Genomic DNA, 16,941 nt, shown 5'->3' on the forward strand with positions numbered 1-16,941 from the left:
CGAGGCGTAGCCCGAGCAGCAGCGTGAAAACAGGTAACAACGCTACCAGGAGAACCGATGTGCAGTATAAGGATGCAAGGTTTGAGATCTGTGCCTATGTGCTGCTTCACGTTACAATTGCCTCCTGCATAGTCAGCTTTATATTGTCAAAGACAGCTGTGAATCCGATCCCGCTCGACCTCCAGCTTTGTCGTCTGAGTCTGCCGTCCCCGCGTCGCGCACCTTTCCTGCTGAATCCTCGGCATGCATATTCATGAGACTCCCCCACGTATGCCACCACTCCTCGGCATCGTCCTCGGCATCGTGGTTGAACAGCTTGATCATCCCATCCCACCCATAAGCGAACTCGGCGCTTGGTATAACGTCCTTGATGCCGACCACAGTAGGACTTCGGAGGGCGGCGTCCGTCTGCGCGGGCTGTTCGCCGTACGGGTGTTCCATCCCACTGATCAGCCCCATGTTGCCCACCTCTGAATGGACAACGTCGTATGCCGGACGGTAGCGGACTTCGTGGTAGGCAGACACGAATCGCCCGATCTCATTATGCTCACGTATTCGGGAAAACAGACTTGACAATGCTGCCGCATCCTCGATGGCCAGAGCAGTGTTTTGCGTCATATTCGGCTACAGAGGTGACACGGAAAGCACGTCAGTCCCTTAGCCCACCGACCTGCTCGGGAACTCACCGGTATCGTATGCGCAGCCTCGCCTAGAAGGGCTACCTTTTTGCTCTCGTGCACAAGCGATATGAGAGGTTGGCGAATCTTCCACATTGAAGGATACCAGGTTTGCGTACGCCGTAACAGTTTCTGTAGTCTGCAACCGACATGGCCGTTAGTTTGGGCTCCCATCAAGACGACAGTGCTTGAGTACCTCGGTTCGAACAAGCTCAGATCCAACCGAAACTCCTCTGAGCTGCGAGGTTGGTCATATTCTTCGCTGATGTTGTGGCCATCGGGAGGCGTAGCGATTTTCAGGGAGTATCCGCCGTATCCGGGCTGATGTTCCTGATAAGTGTACAGTCTTCAAGGGGTTGTAAATTCAGCTTACCAAGGGGCAACCCCACAGCGCGTATGTTTTCCCCATCCAAAGATTGGCCTAATTATCGACAAATCACTTGGTACGGTTGTACAACGTTATACGTCCAACCGCCAGAACACGTACCACGGGTGTTGTCAGCAGGTCGCGGAGTTCATCATCCTCTGACATCGTCTCTACGCCCAACACAGTGCTTGGCGAGAATGAAATTGTTTTCAAGTCCTGGAAGCCTGCCTGAAGAGGTGAACGTACGCTCCAATGGCCACCGGGCCGATCTCTTCTTCCTGCTCAGAACACGTCTGGCCTTTCGCCACACATTTACGAACCACGCTTCCCAGCCCGTCTGCGCCGAGCACAACATCCGCTTGCAGTACCTCACCGGTAGACGTAGTGACCGCCGGCGCCCACGGGTCCACCTCAACTACTTCAGCACCGAAGCGTATCTCGACGCCTGCCTCCACAGCCAGGGCGTATAGGATTCGGTAGAGATCGCCATGCTAATCCATAGAGCCTATGGCATTCGTTTTCAACGCGATGATATCTAACACTTACTCTCATAAACAGGAAGTCGGCTCCCAAATCTTTCACGATCCAATCATAATACACAAAGTCTGCGAAAGGTTGTCCGGTGTCGCCTATCAAAGCCACAATGATTACCGTCAACACCGTCGAATAGGGACGAGCCTACGCTGTCTGAAGGTAATCCCATTGCGCTTAAGCGCCACCTCCTCAAGCTGGGGCCGCAGCCCCCAGCGATATAGTATCCTGGTCATATTAGGCGGGGAGCACACGCAATTTTCTCCCTAGCTTGGCAGAATAGGTCCCATTGTCACTGTGAAGGTGATTGCACCACACGAGACAGATACTCACCCCCGCAGGTCCTTCCCGTTTCTCGAGGACACATACCTTATAGCCCGATTTCCGTAGACGGTAGGCCACCGCCAAACCTGCGATCCCGGCTCCAACTACAGCAAAGCGTAATGGGAGAGCAGCTTTGGTGTCAGTCGACATGGTAATTGTCAGCGGTAGACCCTTGAGGTGAATAAGCCGTAAGTGCTTGAAAGGCTGCGGTGGGGAAGCATCTTGCCTAGGCGTATACATGAGTGACAGCAGTGCGTCCGAACCTTTTCCCAGCTTGCCATTTACTCAGGAACCTAGAGCCTCAAAGGTCCGTCCTAGCGCTCGCTGGGATATCCCGGTGATGAGTTCGACACCAGAATCAGGAAGTTGCCACTTTGTTGTCGGAAAATTCCAAGTTCCAAACACTATTTTTGCCCGTATACGCACGCAATCAGGACCAATGAGATCAACGAAGTGCCGAGAATAGGCGCGCTTTCCCAGCAGACATGGGGTACACTTTGAATGCCGGCCAGGAGAGTTCGTCGAAGTATAACTTAGAATCCCGACTCCTTGGCGTGGAGAGAGGACGACCATGTCTAGGGGATAGTAGGCGCTGGAATACAAATGGGCAGCACAAATACAGTGGTATACAATGCAGATAGATACGACCATACATACGGGGGACAGGAACTTTCTAGGAAAAGGGTGACAGATCAGCGAGGCCGCGCGGCACTTGTGATTTCCGCAGTTTGCAGGGTCCACTCCTGTATCTGTTCCATCGGCAACTTGTTCCATTCGGCGTAAATCTGAGCCATTCAACGATGAATATCACTATGTAGCAAGTAAAAAGGGACAGACGTACCCGGTCTACAATATCAAGCAATTGTGAAACTTGATCGTCGGCCTTCTTCCGCGCTCTGACGTTGGCCTCAAGCTGTCCCTGCAGTCGCAGGTTCCTCTCCTCCAGCTGCAGAAAGAAAATCCCGAGTCAACAGATCAGGTCACTGCTCAAGCCCATGATAGCAAATAAATAGCCGACGCACATCCCGCAAAGTTCTCCTCAGCCTCTCAACTTCCTGCTCCAGCACGGGTATCGTGCGTGCGCGGACAGCCTGTCTGGGTTGCAGATCTTCTCGCCATAGGTCTTTCCTCTTCGCCTCTCCGCCACCCATATGTCTCCGGGCACGAGCCTCCGTAACCACTGCGTGCAGGATATCGATCTTCTCCTTTGCGTTATATTCAGCCAGCAGTTCATCTGCTGCAGCCTACTCCGCGGTGAGCTGTGAAAGCAACAACAGATGGTGACGAGGGTCATACAGATATCTGTGCTTCCATGTGCCGAGCAAGCGTTGTATGCAGCGAGGACGAGACCTCGGGTTGTTTCTCACAGTATTGCGGGAAGCATTCCGTGAAGTCCTCATATCTGTGACAGAACCCAGCGTTCATCGAGTGCAGCCAGCATCAAGCATCTAGTGTTACGCACGTCCATTTATGGGAGACTCGTTGTATTGCGAGCTGCAATGCTGAATGAAAGTGTGTCCATCGTTTGCTCCCGGACTGCGTCGACGCGTTGGTGGCCATTGTGAACGCGGTCAAGATTCCAACTCGCTCGCGACGCGTTCAGCGGCACGTGATTGTGACAGATACCATATGTGCTCATGTCAGTCCGAATATGGCAACGGCATGAGGTACACAGGTAGCTTTACTGCGCCCCCGTGCAAACATGTACAAAGATACCATATCGAGAAGAAAGTCATGTGACGCCGGCAAACGCGGACTTCCCTCCGGGCGCATGTCCGACTAGTTAGAGTAACCACTGGGGACCAAGAGGATAGGAACATAAAATTTTGTATTCAAATATGTAGACCTGTAATATATATAGGGGACACAGATACTACAGAAAAGCAATACTGCATAAAGGTACTTGATAAACCCTAACCCTGCAAAGGAGAAAAAACTTGCATCACTAAGAATCGAACCTGACACCTCCGATACTTGCAGAGGTGATCATAACCGCTAGACTACAGCAGCACAAGAGTACACGGAAATAATGTAAATATATTATTGCGGGCATAGCCAGCTTACGCAATGCGTTTACGTTCTCTATTTTTAGTGACGTGGCCGGAGGGGTCGGAGGTCACATGATAAATGTCTCGAAAAGGTAATATTTGGTCATGTTTGCACGGGGGCGCAATAGCAAAGAAGGAGGTACACTGAAGTCCTGAACCCTGAGTGCAACCGCGATATGTTCATGCCGATATCTAGGCAAAGTCATATTATGTTTCTGAAACTCATGGGCTACCACACACTAGCCCTTACAAGATCACCTCAGGTCGCAATCTGCACTGATCGGGTCGGCAGCGGTACTACAGTTCCTCGCCAGCCAGCCACCTGTTTACCATTTCTAAGGCCTCCTTCGGCTTGTCATACGGAACCTTACAAGCGCCACATATCAGCATGGTGAATAGGGCAAACTCTCACACTGCATAGCTCACCATATGTCCAGCCGCATCAATAGTCGCAAACGTCAACCCACCCGCGCTCCTCGTCTTCCCAGCAACCTTTCCCTCCACCTCCCACTCCCTCAGGGCCTCCCGGCCAAACGCCTCCTTCCCGCTCCACTCAAGCGCGAGCGTCCACCGCTCATTGCCGACCCAGTTGCATATCCAGTCGTACGTGCCGACATAGATGAGCGCCTTCACGCCGCGCTCGAGCAGGCCCGCGACGTAGAGGTACGTCGGGAAGAGTCCGTCGTCGGCCGCGTTGAACGCGGCACCGACGGCGTCGCTGCAAGAGCTGAAGTTCCGGGTGATGGCGGGGTCAACGCCGATCTCAGCGCGTACATCGGGGCGGTCGAGGTATTGGCCAATGACCCTGGAACACAGAATGTTAGTAAATACACGATTGTCTACAGCCAGCATTGCGTACTTGGTGATAGGGTAGCAGAGGGTCTCCGAGATGGGACCATCGCATACTTTACTGATGTCATAGGGGTTCATACCTGCATTGAAGGATTAAGATAGAGTATGGCATCAAAGCTGCTGTACTGACCGCTACTAAAGAATGGATCCTCCAGCTCCATCGAGCAGATAGCCATGGCTTCCTCGCACCCGATGGCATCGAAGACGTCCACGCAATTGTTCTTCATCAGCTTCTGGCATCTCGGGATGGCCTGTTTCATTCTCACACAGGTACTAGTTTGGATAGTCAGTCCGCGAAGTCTCTCCCACTTGCTACAGCTGACGGAAGTGGTTCACCTAATATCGAGGATGGGTGGCACAGATGCCGGGGTGCATTGCATGTCATAGTACGATGGTGTCAACGTGAACGCATCAGTTATCCCGTTCCCTGTATCAATCCCAGATAAGATACAGGCATTGGACAAATGCGGCAGTGAATAGCATTACCGATCATGACAGAGGTCAGGTTGATAGGCGTCAGACCAGCCTCGAGAAGTTTAACATTCTGGTCGTATACCGCCGATGCAAATACGGGGATGTAACGGCCCTATACAGCAGCGATCAGCGAACTACACATGTACTGGGAAGTGATGGAACAAATTACCCCGTAAGACTCCCCAGCCATGTGGAACGGCCTGCCCTTGAAGCTGCTGAAGTTCTCGAAGAAGATCGAGACAAAAGCGGCAATATCCTTAGCTGCTTCTTCGCTGGTGCTCTGCAGCAACAGAGTCTGAGCTCACTAGTTACGGAGTACATTAAGGTATCGAGAATGCTCACAACTGCCTCCCCGTACTCGGCATACGAGAAGCCTACACCGACTGGCTGGTCGATGAAGAATATGTTTGCTTTGGAATTCCAGGATTCGGGGTGGAAGACGGTGCCGTTGGGACTGGGCACTCTGCAGGGGCCTAAATTCGCAACCAATGCATTAAGAGCCCGCGGAGACCATGCGATACTATGGGGATCTCACCCAGTTCCATGAATAGCCCGAGTGAAGACGAGCATCCTGGCCCTAATGGTACAGGATAATTAAGAAGCCGTCAGACCATCAGCAAATAGCTAAGGCTCACCTCCATTTGTCCAGAATATGACATCGTCCTTGTCGGGGTCGCTCCTACTCTCGAAGAAGTAGAAGAACAGATGCCTCGCCTCAATGTCAATATAACCAGTATAAGCCCTAAGCCCTGTCAGTTCAGTAAAGGCACCCCTCCAGGAGACGGAAGTGAACGCACGGCACGGTTCCATCACAGAAATCACTCTTCTTAACCCTGACGCTGTAATGCGGGAACGCGGGGTGCCCGAGGGTAGTGAACTCCTCTCCCAGAGCGCTCAGACTTCCAAGAGGAGTGAACAGCCCAGCATCGTAGCTCGACAAGTCATAATTGACACTGTACGCCGGTTGCTTCTGCTGGCGTGTACCGGGTTTGCCGCCATACTTGTAACTGGAGAAGGCCTGTTGACCACTACCGAGGCGCGTCGCGGAGACCGTCGACGCCACAAACGCGCCTAGTACGCCGAAAGCAAGACCTGCCCTCATAGTCACTCGTATGTCGCGGTACTCGATGCTATACTAACAGACGACGAGGTCGGCGTTGGCTGGGGTGATGCAAGGTGAATGTCAAGCAAACTCAGCTGCCCGACGCGTCACTTATCAGACAGGCCCCAAATATATTCGGCACCTCTGGTTCCTTTCCCGTGCTGGCTTCCCGTGAAGGGGCAGATAAGCTGCCAAAACCATGTGGTTACCGTGTACATAATGCCGTCGATAGGCAAGTGTTCCCTTGCGTATGCGGGCTCGAAACAAGAGACAACGGACTGGATGTCGAGTACCGCACCGGTCGGAGGAATGTCGGGAAAGCTCATTGCCACTCTCCAGAGCTATTGAACTCCGGGGCATGAATGAGATAACAAGAGACAATATTTAGGCATTAGCTCTCGTTGTTAAGAATGAGACTTGGGATGCTAGGGAGACGGCTCAAAGACCCACAAACCCGTCTCCTCTGCCAGACACGACCGTCCCTATCCATACCTCCACAGGCGCACCGCCGGACCCTGGGCGTTCATCCACCTTCGCAAATTCCACACGAAAATCTTTCACCATCTCCCACAGCTCCCTCTCTGCCGGATCCCGCTCCTTGTATCCCAGCAAAATCAGAGGCGTCTTGGATTTACTGACCGAGTAGTTAACAAGAGATGAGAGGGTGCGGACGAGCGAGGGGAAGGAGGCCGTATTGTACGTGACATCTGCCATTCTGGTCGCGTGAAGCCCGAGCTGTCAGCAAGGGGGATGGGGGTAAGGTTTAAAGGGAGATATACTGACAGTATTACGTCTATCCCAGCGTTCAGCGAGAGAACCTCGTCGGGTAAGTCTGATTCATCCCAGTCGAGTATCACTGCTTCCGGCCTTGCTTTGGCAGCAGGCGAAGAGAGATGAGAATTCACCGTGATATTGTGTGAGAGGAGGGGCATAGCAGAAGCTGGCGGTGGGACCGGTGAACAAGCATTGCATTTACTACTGCAGGGGGTAGCACTTACGGAGGTCCGTAGTGAGGATACGCGTAAGGCTTTCATTATCTGGTTCCGTAGGTGACGACCGTAGGGCGCCCACAACTAAAGATACGATACCCGTGCCGGCCCCTGCATAATGCAGAAGGACGTCAGTACAGGGATGAGCGAACCGGTGTAAGGACATACCCAGCTCGACAAAACTCTTGGAGTCGGGACTTCCCAGCACCGTTTTCAACTCGTGGACAAGCGGCGCGGTCGCTATTTTATCGTTGAAAAGATCTACCAGCCATCCACTCAGGCCGATCCCGCTATCCCATATTTTCTATGGGAGCTGACGTTGGGTCAAGACACACACCACATACGACCAAAGGGGCCGAGCAGACCTTATCGAGGTCAAAAGACGTCTGTTCCCTGATCACCACCAATGCCTGCTCCGCAAGCGCTGGAACCGGAAAGCGGTATATCCTCTCCACTTGTTCCTGCTTTACCGACGCCTTCCCCTTCGAATGGCGCGCACTGAACAGGATAGGCATCGAAAGCACAGGAAACGCGGACGCCCCGAGTCCTGCGCCTGCTAGAGGTATGATCGGATTGCCCTGGGCTTGAGCAGTCAGTACGAGACGCCATGACTGGCCCTCTCGCACGCCGGGAGGTGGGGGGACGGAAATCTCCTTGTACGCATTGCTCGATCTCCATGCAGTGAGCTTTGCAGGCCGGGTGCCGCTTATGTTCTTCGGATATAAACTGGCTTCAGCCACGGGGCTCCAAGAGTAAAAGATGTCTTGAGCTCCATCAAATAGTTCGGTACGAAGGTCGTTGGCAACCTGCGGCGTAATGGTAACCGGTCCCGGCGCAATGTGGACGGGGGGAGGACGGAGGAATGAAAGGTAGAAAAACATAACACAGCGCAGTGCAACAGCTGTGGCTTATGTACCCCGTCCTTCCTTTCTGGGAAGCGTCTTTGAAGCGGTGTGGCGGCCACTGCAGTTCAACTTGCTCTTGTCTCCCATCTTCCCCTCTGCATCTCCCCTCATGCCTATCCCCGAGCGCGACCGCGACGCCTTTGCTGCCGTGCAGCAGGCCATCATCTCAGTAATCCAATCTGACGGCTACTCTTTTGATTTACCAGACCTGTTTGATTATTCTTGGGCGCGGGGCATGCCAGATATGCAGACGATACCGTTCGCGAAGTGGCAGAACATGGCGTTCATGGGCGATAAGCTCGCCGGCGTCTGCATCGCAGACCAGCTCACGAAAGCCATGCCCAACGCGACGCCGCATCTTTATAGTGTAAGTATCCGACGCCACGCGTATCTGTTGACTCATAGTTCCGCAGGTGCACTCCTACGGCCTGGTCTCTAACAAGACTTTCGCCCATATCTTGAAGAAAGCGTCTTTATTGGCTGTCGCCAGTCGTGGACCTGTTATCGTCGAACCTGATCTAGTGAAGCGCGGCGGCGACTTCTTCGAAGCGATCCTCAGTCTGATGCTCAACCAACGCGGCATGGAGTTCGTCAGGAGCTGGCTGGAGTCTGTCTTCTCTCCTCTCATCTGTGCCGCTGCGCAGGCGTACCTGGCTGTACAGAGCACCAAGAGGATGCTTTTGTCTAATCCTTCCCATTTGGCTATTGGATCTGCGGATGATAAGGCTTCTAGGGAGATCGAGGCTCTGACTGACTACCTGGCTTCGGCGCCGGCTCGCGGGCGTCTTCCATCTTCGCATTACGCTACGAGTTCAAGGGCTCTTCTCTCCGCGGATGATACGCGTTATGCTCTTTCTTCGCTCACGAATCAGAACTCCAACACAAAGCAAGCGATCGCGAGTTCCTCCTACACTAGACAAGGCCATTCGCAATCGCAGAAGCTGTCGTATCCCCGGTCTGCCAGCACCACACAAGAAGGATCGAGCGCCAGTTCCTCGTACACCAGACAAGTTCTCCCACATACGCAGCAGTTGTCATATACTAGGCCAACTAGCAGGGCACGGGAAAAACCAGGCGCTTACATCGAAGTCAACGATTTGTGCGATAGCAGTCCCTCCTCTCAATCTTCGCACTCGAGACAACCCTCGTTCTCTGGTCGCTCCTCGTCTCCCTCTGACGTTTACTCTAGAGATCGCTCCGCCTCCCTAATGTCCTGTTCTCCATCAGACTGGCACTCGCGGTCACCACCTCGCGGACGCTCCCGTGCGCCTTCGCCATCTCCGCCTCCTCGAGGTCGACACCCAGCGAGATACCTCTACCCGGTGGAATCCCCTCCTCGGCAATCATCGTTCTCGCCTTACCCCCAGCAAAGCCGCGGGCGCGCCCCTTCCCCTCCCGCTCTCGCACGGCGCATCCGCTCCCCCTCCCTCCCGTCAAGACATCTGCGATACCCGAGTCCCGAGAAGGAGTGGGCGGACTCTTACCGTTCTCGGTACCGCGTGCCCAGCCAACCCAGACGCGAATTCTGCACGCCGTCGCCGCCTCCGCGCTCGCGGCGCGTTCCTCTAGAAGATCGAATACGCACGCCCTCTCGCCCGCCTCGTCGCTCGCCTTCGCCACTGCCGTCGTGGAGAGCGTACGAGCCTCGCGAGCAGTCGCCGCGCCATTTTAGGTCATACAGTGGAGCGCAGAGGGCTTGGATGGAGGGTGGGTATGGGGAGGCGGCGCAGCACAGTGCATCGAGAGTTTATTATTGAGTATGTCTTCGTGCCTATGCATTTCTATGTTCTTGTCTATTCTGAATCCTGATACCCTGTATGTGACGATCATTATGACAACCTATGGCTCTAGTCCTGCGTGCTTCATATGACCACTAGTTATACTTTACAATGGGGTGTAGGTGTGGCTTCTGTGAGCGGTAGACTCGTACTCACCTTCTTCTACAAGAGAGTAAGGCGGTCTCGGTGTAGCGATGTTCAAATTCTGTCGTCAGTAGCGGTACGATGTGGTGGTGACGAGCCTATGTGAGCCGTAGCATTGAGCTTCGTGTGCAATGCGGAATGACTTGCGACACTGGAAGTTGGAGAGTTTAAGGAAATAATAAGATTATAATGATACAGATAGGAGTACAGTCCAAGCAACACATGAAACTCTATGCACCGAAACCGTATAATGTACGCCCTGAGCGCTTCAGAGCGTAGACGACATCGAGAGCAGTAACGGTCTTCCGCTTCGCGTGCTCGGTGTATGTTACAGAGTCGCGAATAACCTATTGAGAAACGGTGAACACCGCTGGCTCCAAAGGGAAAAGGAAGGTACGAACGTTTTCGAGGAAGATCTTAAGAACACCGCGGGTCTCCTCGTAGATAAGACCCGAGATACGCTTGACACCACCACGACGGGCGAGACGACGAATAGCGGGCTTCGTGATACCTGGAGCGTAATGAGCAATCACCCAACACTGGATGTGGTGCACCATCACGTACCTTGAATGTTGTCACGAAGAATCTTGCGGTGACGCTTGGCACCACCCTTTCCGAGGCCCTGCAAAGAACGGTAAACCTGCAGCTCACACTCGACGGATGCGAACCCAGACATACCTTGCCACCCTTTCCACGGCCAGACATGTCGATGAGAGTTGTTGAAGAGGTTGAGGAGGTGGGAGTGGGTTGTTGAGGCGAGCAGCGAAGTGCAAGTGGATGTTGGAATTGGCGAGACGCGTCGGAGGTTATATAGGGCGCGACGGTGGCTGTGTTGAATTATAAGGTTTCGTTGACTCGTTGATTGAACGCGTCGAGGCATCACGTGCGCGTACGCGACGCGGGAATATATAAGCAGTCCCGCGCCCTGCAACCCTCCCTCACTCCCGACCACCACCGTCGCCTTCGCCTCCGCCGCCTCAAGCCAGCCTCTAGACTTTTCTTCTACCTTCTTCACTACATCAGCAATGGCTCGTACCAAGCAAACCGCCCGCAAGTCTACTGGAGGTTAGTGTCTACAGCCTTATCTCTAGTGTGGCTTGCATTGTTTACTGATGGTCGTCGATCAATAGGCAAGGCCCCTCGAAAGCAACTCGCTGCCAAGTCTGCAGCTCGTAAGACTGCCGCTGTACGTCTCCCTTCTATGCCCATTGAGATCGACCCTCATCTGACTTCACCCCGCTCAGGCTGCCACCGGTGGTGTCAAGAAGCCTCACCGTTTCCGGCCGGGAACCGTGGCCCTCCGTGAAATTCGTCGCTATCAGAAGTCGACTGAGCTCCTCATCCGCAAACTCCCCTTCCAACGTCTCGTCCGTGAAATCGCTCAGGACTTCAAGGTCTGTCTTGCTGCCCATCTCTGTCGAGGATGATGCTGACAATAGCCTCAGACTGACCTCCGCTTCCAATCCTCCGCCGTCATGGCCCTCCAAGAAGCCGCCGAGGCTTACCTCGTCTCGCTATTTGAGGACACCAACTTGGCTGCCATCCACGCCAAGCGTGTTACCATTCAACCCAAGGATCTTGCATTGGCTCGTCGGTTACGGGGAGAGCGTTCTTAGACTGGGTTGTTCACACTACTAGTGTTGTATTTTGTACTATTATCTTATACTAGTTTATTTCTCTATCCATTCCTATCTTGATACCGTCATTATGCTTGAGGGTTATTGCATAACCGACCGACATGAGGATTCACCTCCGTGAGATCTACGGTCCTGTGGCGGGGAGAGTCAGTCCATTACAGTCCACAATCCCACGCCATTTGGGACCCCAAGTTGGTGCCTCTCGCTTGACTGTGGGCATAGCACTGACAGAGAGCAGCGTTCTCTAGGCAAGAACATGCAGAAGCGAGTGTTTCCCCCTCTTTACCAATCTTCAGGAGATGCCTCCAGTGATATGTTGGCGTTCTTCCACATCCTGGAGCGCTTGAAGGTAGTACCCCCATTCTCCTTGCACATATCGCTAATGTGCCTCGTAAAGACGCAGAAGAGAACGGGATGGGTTGATCATGGCGTTAGTTGCATCATCTGAGCGGATTCACACATAAATAACGAGGAAACGCCAATGCAGATCCCCGACGCTGAAAGGTCTGACCTCTCGCTCGCCCTACTCCCTCGTCTCTGGCGCTGCTCATATGAACAGTATTTCAGATCATATGTATAGGATGTCTATCCTCGTGATGTGCACGGCTGATTCCCGGCTGGACGTGTCCAAGTAAGAGCTACTAATGCAATGCTAACGCTTCGGTGGATCGATGCCATCCGTTAGGTGTGTTATGATGGCCTTGGTTCACGACCTTGCCGAGGCGCAAGGTGAGTATCTATTATGGTTAACAGATGATGGGAAACTAAAAACATCACTTTCAGTGGGGGACATCTCTCCTCGGGAGGGGATTCCAAAAGCCGAGAAACGTAGACTCGAAGCGGTAATCTAACATATGGGAGACAGCATCTTTAGTATCCACAATGACGCGTTGATTTAGGAAGCAATTCATAACTTCGTTCACGAAATGCTTCACGACAGCCCCGCCGCCCAGCGGATGTGCGCGCTCTGGCAGGTTCGTAATCCCTTTCTTAGCGGCGGGACAGCTAGATATGAAATGCCGTTTTTTATTTAACACGCGGCTGTAGGAGTACGAAGAAGGCACCTCCGCTGAAGCGCGTTTCGTGAAAGGTCCGTGACCCCGCTGTCCGCGTATTCGGCCTTCTCAAACAAGATTGCAGACCTTGATCGCTTGGAGATGGCCCTTCAAGGTTGGAAATTTATCCGCTGCATAATGCTGGAGACTGATAATGGCATCCTCAGCTCGGGAATATGAGCAGCGACATGCTAGAGACCTCCAGGGATTCTTCGACAGCAGCATACCGCACCTCCGGCATCCGGAGGTGCAACAGTGGGGGCGTGATCTCATGGTTGAACGCAGCAGCTCGCGATCACACGAGAGTGAAAGTGCCGGATCAGCAGAATCTCATAGCCAATAAACACCCAACCGCCTTTTACTTCTCTTCGCCTAACTATATACACCTTCCGAGTTCGAGTAGCCAGATTTTTAATGATGGAACAACCGCAGCGAGGTATGCGCAAACACCATCCCGTGTTCATCCGCGGCCTTTACACATTCCGCATCCATCACGCTTCCCCCAGGCGCAGCGAGGTACCTCACCCCGCTCCTCCTTGCGCGATGCACATTATCCGGGAACGGGAAGAAGGCGTCGCTCGAGCACGCCACGCCATCCAGCTTGGCGATCCACTCCCGCCGCTCCGCCTCGCCGAGCGGCTCCGGCACCTGCTCGAACAGGCCCTCCCACTGCGCGCGCTCGCCGCCCTCGAGCCGCTCGCCCGTCACAAACAGGTCGATCGCGTTCGCCTTGTCCGCGCGCTTCGTGCCCTTCTTGAACGGCAGCGCGAGGACGCGCGGGTGGTGCCGCAGCCACCACGCGTCCGCCTTGCTCCCTGCTAGCCGTGTGCAGTGGATGCGCGACTGCTGGCCCGCGCCGATCCCGATGATCGCGCCGTTACGCGCGTACGCGACGCTGTTGGACTGCGTGTACTTCAGTGCAAGCGTCGCGACGATCAGGTCCGTCACAGCTTCCTTCGGGAGCTGCCAAATCGGAAGATCAGGATGCGGTCCGAGGAGTAAGACCCGGGACGTACATCCTTGTTTTGTGTGACGATGTTCTCAAAGAGCTTCGCGTCAATCTTCGCGTCGTTCCTCCTCTGCTGCATTGAGATCCCGAACACCTGCCTCGTCTCCGTCGCGGGCGGAGTGTACGCGGGATCCATCTAGTTCCCTCGTGAGCAAAACGCTGGATTCGTCACAGCCTGCACGACGCACCTGCAGCACGCAGTACTTGCCCCCCTTCTTCTTGCTCAGAACGTCAAGCGCCTCGGACGAGTACCCGGGCGCGATGATGCCGTCGGACACCTCGCGCGAGATGATGCGCGCCGTCGCGAGGTCGCACGGCGCGGAGAGCGCGATGAAGTCGCCGAACGAGGACATGCGGTCCGCGCCTACGGGGACACTCTTAGCGTAGTCACTCAACTATAAGTGTGTATATACACGTACCGCGCGCGCGGGCGTACGCCGAGGCGACGGGCGTGAGCTCTTCCTTGAGGTCGTCCACGCCGTAGACCTTCTTCTCGGTGTTGTCGAGGGGGATGCCCACGGCCGCGCCGGCGGGCGAGACGTGCTTGAACGACGCAGCCGCGGGGATATCGAGCGCCTCCTGCAGCTCCTTCACCAGGGCCCACGAGTTGAGCGCGTCCAGCAGGTTGATGTACCCCGGTGATCCGCAAAGCACTGGTCAACATAGTGTCAGTACTCCGATACAACAATGAAACTACACGTAGCCTACCCTTGAACGGCAGCTCGCCCTCCGTCACGAACGCCTGCGCGGGCTTCTGGTGCGGATTCGCGCCGTACCGCAGCGGCATCCGCTGCACAGGCGCGACCAGGCTCTGCGGCGGGAGATCGCTGCTCGCGTACTGCTCCCGGAAGTACCCGCTGATCGCCTCGTCGTAGTGCGCGGTCATCTCGAACGCCTTGAGCGCGAGCATGCTGCGCAGCGCCTGGCCGACGTCGCCCTTCCCCGCCCTCCACGCCTGCAGGAACGCGGGGTAGTCCGCGGGGTCGGAGAGCACGGCGACGCGCGCGTGGTTCTTCGCGGCCGCGCGCAAGAGGGTCACCCCGCCGATGTCGATCTCCTCGACTGCGGCGGCGAGCGTGCAGTCCGGCTGGGCGATGGTGGAGGTGAAAGGGTAGAGGTTGCAGACGACGATGGAAATGGGCGAGATGGAGTTCGCCTGGAGGTCGGCTTCGTCGGAAGGGATGGAGCGGGCGAGGATACCTGAACGTTGCGATTTTAGAAAGTACTGCGAAACGTTGGTCCCGACTTACCGCCATGTACGGCTGGATGCAGCGTCTTGACTCTCCCTCCCAACATCTCCGGGGCTTTGGTGATATCAGAGACATCCCTAAGATTCCGCCCTATATAGATCGATTCCTGAAAACAGATGATATGTACATACTGGATGGCGATCCCAGCGTCCCTGATCTTTTTCGCAGTTCCCCCTGACCCGAGCAGACGTACGCCCGACGCCTGGAGCTCCTTTGCAAACTCGAGGAGGCCGGTCTTGTCGTAGACGGACAACAGCGCTGCAGCAAGTCAAGTTCGCGGATCAATGTCAATATAGCCCTCCCTATCAGAGTTTTGCGGACGTACCAATTGGTTGAGACATTGTCTGTATGATCGTCCTGTCCGTCCCGACGAGTGAAAAGAGGTTTCGAGTTGGATGGGATTGGCGATTTTGGTGGTGTTTTTTGCTTGAACGTCCTCTCTGGTCGGCAATCCGTCCGACTTCAATCTGAAAGATCTCCTAGATCTGCTTATGCCACGTGCGATCTCTTGTAAAGGACGCCGGCGTTTCCTTGCTTAGTTAAGGGCCGTAGACTCAGTAGAGGGTAAACGCACGACGGTTCAGGCCTGCAGGTACAGTGTCATGATGAGGACAAGGTCGATGATCGTTCTATCCTGCACTATACGTGGAATATACATAGTATCAGAATCCGACCAGCGCAAGGAACGCTAATCCACGGTGCAAACCACGATCGAAGCACATCTCTTACCGCGTTCTCCTGTATCATAAGCATGACCAGAGCTATTACTTATAGGGCATCCAGCAGGAGGGAGATTCTATGTGACAACCCGGTAACTGTACATCCACCCGTCCGATTCAGAGACATGTATACACTTCTACATGGTATTTCGTATGCCTGCATGTGTGCCGACATGATTAATATTAGAGAGTATTTGCAGGAGGCGAAGTCAACTTTAGCTATCTGATCTGACACGAGATCTTAGGCAAAGTGAAACCAGCAGTGGTGCGCGTCGGAGCCATTCGCGGAAAAAGCTGGGGATGCGTTGGAAACTTTGACACAGCATATTACCCTATATGTAGGTATACACCCGATGCGAACGGGTAGGTGGTGCTGAATATCATATTTTTGGTGTTTGTGGTGCATTCGCATTATCCAAAGTGGGCTGTCTGCTAAGCGGAAAAAGTGTCCACTTCGCCTCCTGTACGGTGGCCGAGAGCCGCCAGGTCTAAGTCACGCGTGACCAATGCGCTGTGAGTTGCTGACGTTGTGCTTACAGTTTGAAGACCCCGGATACCTTGCCGGTGCAGCGGTGTGACGGCCCTTTTATTGCCATTTTCAGAAAAGTTGGCGCGGGCGTTTCTCACGCCTCTTTTCGTGCTCGTTCGGCCTCGAAACTGCTGCGATTTTTATCTCGCTCAATTCTGCACCGATTGACCTGGAGAAAATTGATCTGGAATCCTTTCGTCAAGCGCTAGGGCATGGTGCGCTTTACAGGCGATTTTATTTACTCTTTCCACCCCGGTATGTGGACAGCTCTTCGAGTGCTCTTGTGATTTTTAATCGGACGGAGAAAGGGTACTGGATGGGAAGGAGGGTCTCAGTAGGTGCCGAGGGATGTTCTCGAGGGCAGGGTGCAAAATGTTGGGCGGAGGAGGAGGCTGTGAGGGCTGCATACTGAATTTAGGTTCTCGGGAGGTATTGCATCTCCTGCAATTTTTTGTACTTGCATTTTGTAGTCTTCCTAGTTCTAAATTACAGTAGTGTATATCCAAGATGTCCCCCGAGACATTGGTGCATCCGGTGGAAGAATTGGTATG

The 16,941-nt window shown here is 54.2% G+C and overlaps 9 protein-coding genes across 9 annotated transcripts; 3 read left to right on the forward strand and 6 right to left on the reverse strand.

The window, feature by feature from the left end:
• Positions 1-138: 138 nt before the first annotated feature.
• GLOTRDRAFT_40318 (FAD/NAD P-binding domain-containing protein) lies at positions 139-2,049 on the reverse strand (the record flags this gene model as incomplete). Its single annotated transcript, XM_007866638.1, has 9 exons — positions 139-624; positions 687-816; positions 874-998; positions 1,051-1,098; positions 1,165-1,212; positions 1,287-1,535; positions 1,591-1,673; positions 1,727-1,841; positions 1,909-2,049. The coding sequence occupies 9 exons, from the start codon at positions 2,047-2,049 to the stop codon at positions 139-141; spliced, it is 1,425 nt and encodes a 474-aa protein (XP_007864829.1).
• A 428-nt stretch (positions 2,050-2,477) lies between these two features.
• Positions 2,478-3,459, reverse strand: GLOTRDRAFT_75457 (uncharacterized protein; the record flags this gene model as incomplete). Its single annotated transcript, XM_007867157.1, has 5 exons — positions 2,478-2,684; positions 2,741-2,845; positions 2,922-3,143; positions 3,196-3,301; positions 3,362-3,459. 5 exons carry the CDS (start codon positions 3,457-3,459, stop codon positions 2,592-2,594), a joined length of 624 nt encoding a protein of 207 aa, XP_007865348.1. The 3' UTR covers positions 2,478-2,591.
• Positions 3,460-4,085: 626 nt separating this feature from the next.
• GLOTRDRAFT_60042 (serine carboxypeptidase) lies at positions 4,086-6,466 on the reverse strand. The gene is made up of 11 exons (XM_007867158.1): positions 6,071-6,466; positions 5,909-6,015; positions 5,809-5,850; positions 5,616-5,746; positions 5,443-5,553; positions 5,286-5,385; positions 5,136-5,226; positions 4,930-5,072; positions 4,807-4,879; positions 4,374-4,752; positions 4,086-4,313 (listed from the first exon to the last, which is right to left on the reverse strand). Exons 1-11 carry the CDS (start codon positions 6,373-6,375, stop codon positions 4,245-4,247), a joined length of 1,551 nt encoding a protein of 516 aa, XP_007865349.1. The 5' UTR covers positions 6,376-6,466; the 3' UTR covers positions 4,086-4,244.
• Positions 6,467-6,813: 347 nt separating this feature from the next.
• On the reverse strand, positions 6,814-8,245 carry GLOTRDRAFT_39332 (uncharacterized protein; the record flags this gene model as incomplete). The annotated part of the gene is made up of 5 exons (XM_007866572.1): positions 6,814-7,090; positions 7,159-7,315; positions 7,374-7,475; positions 7,533-7,668; positions 7,730-8,245. The coding sequence occupies 5 exons, from the start codon at positions 8,243-8,245 to the stop codon at positions 6,814-6,816; spliced, it is 1,188 nt and encodes a 395-aa protein (XP_007864763.1).
• A 133-nt stretch (positions 8,246-8,378) lies between these two features.
• On the forward strand, positions 8,379-8,922 carry GLOTRDRAFT_39351 (uncharacterized protein; the record flags this gene model as incomplete). The annotated part of the gene is made up of 2 exons (XM_007866574.1): positions 8,379-8,636; positions 8,683-8,922. Coding segments are annotated over 2 exons (498 nt in total), but the record flags the coding sequence as incomplete, so codon positions are not given.
• A 1,499-nt stretch (positions 8,923-10,421) lies between these two features.
• GLOTRDRAFT_40128 (histone-fold-containing protein) lies at positions 10,422-10,896 on the reverse strand (the record flags this gene model as incomplete). Its single annotated transcript, XM_007866626.1, has 4 exons — positions 10,422-10,538; positions 10,593-10,702; positions 10,756-10,813; positions 10,870-10,896. The coding sequence occupies 4 exons, from the start codon at positions 10,894-10,896 to the stop codon at positions 10,422-10,424; spliced, it is 312 nt and encodes a 103-aa protein (XP_007864817.1).
• Positions 10,897-11,216: 320 nt separating this feature from the next.
• GLOTRDRAFT_39573 (histone H3) lies at positions 11,217-11,807 on the forward strand (the record flags this gene model as incomplete). Its single annotated transcript, XM_007866588.1, has 4 exons — positions 11,217-11,256; positions 11,322-11,377; positions 11,436-11,585; positions 11,637-11,807. The coding sequence occupies 4 exons, from the start codon at positions 11,217-11,219 to the stop codon at positions 11,805-11,807; spliced, it is 417 nt and encodes a 138-aa protein (XP_007864779.1).
• Positions 11,808-12,379: 572 nt separating this feature from the next.
• GLOTRDRAFT_105494 (uncharacterized protein) lies at positions 12,380-13,219 on the forward strand (the record flags this gene model as incomplete). Its single annotated transcript, XM_007867159.1, has 7 exons — positions 12,380-12,459; positions 12,514-12,557; positions 12,612-12,670; positions 12,728-12,802; positions 12,876-12,922; positions 13,079-13,157; positions 13,196-13,219. The coding sequence occupies 7 exons, from the start codon at positions 12,380-12,382 to the stop codon at positions 13,217-13,219; spliced, it is 408 nt and encodes a 135-aa protein (XP_007865350.1).
• On the reverse strand, positions 13,193-15,582 carry GLOTRDRAFT_60052 (AICARFT/IMPCHase bienzyme). Its single transcript, XM_007867160.1, has 8 exons — positions 15,468-15,582; positions 15,274-15,400; positions 15,143-15,219; positions 14,601-15,092; positions 14,312-14,545; positions 14,081-14,256; positions 13,900-14,028; positions 13,193-13,846 (listed from the first exon to the last, which is right to left on the reverse strand). The coding sequence occupies exons 1-8, from the start codon at positions 15,481-15,483 to the stop codon at positions 13,295-13,297; spliced, it is 1,803 nt and encodes a 600-aa protein (XP_007865351.1). The 5' UTR covers positions 15,484-15,582; the 3' UTR covers positions 13,193-13,294.
• Positions 15,583-16,941: the final 1,359 nt, after the last annotated feature.

Source organism: Gloeophyllum trabeum (assembly GCF_000344685.1).
Source record: "Gloeophyllum trabeum ATCC 11539 unplaced genomic scaffold GLOTRscaffold_00005, whole genome shotgun sequence".
NCBI classification, from domain to species: Eukaryota; Fungi; Basidiomycota; class Agaricomycetes; order Gloeophyllales; family Gloeophyllaceae; genus Gloeophyllum; species Gloeophyllum trabeum.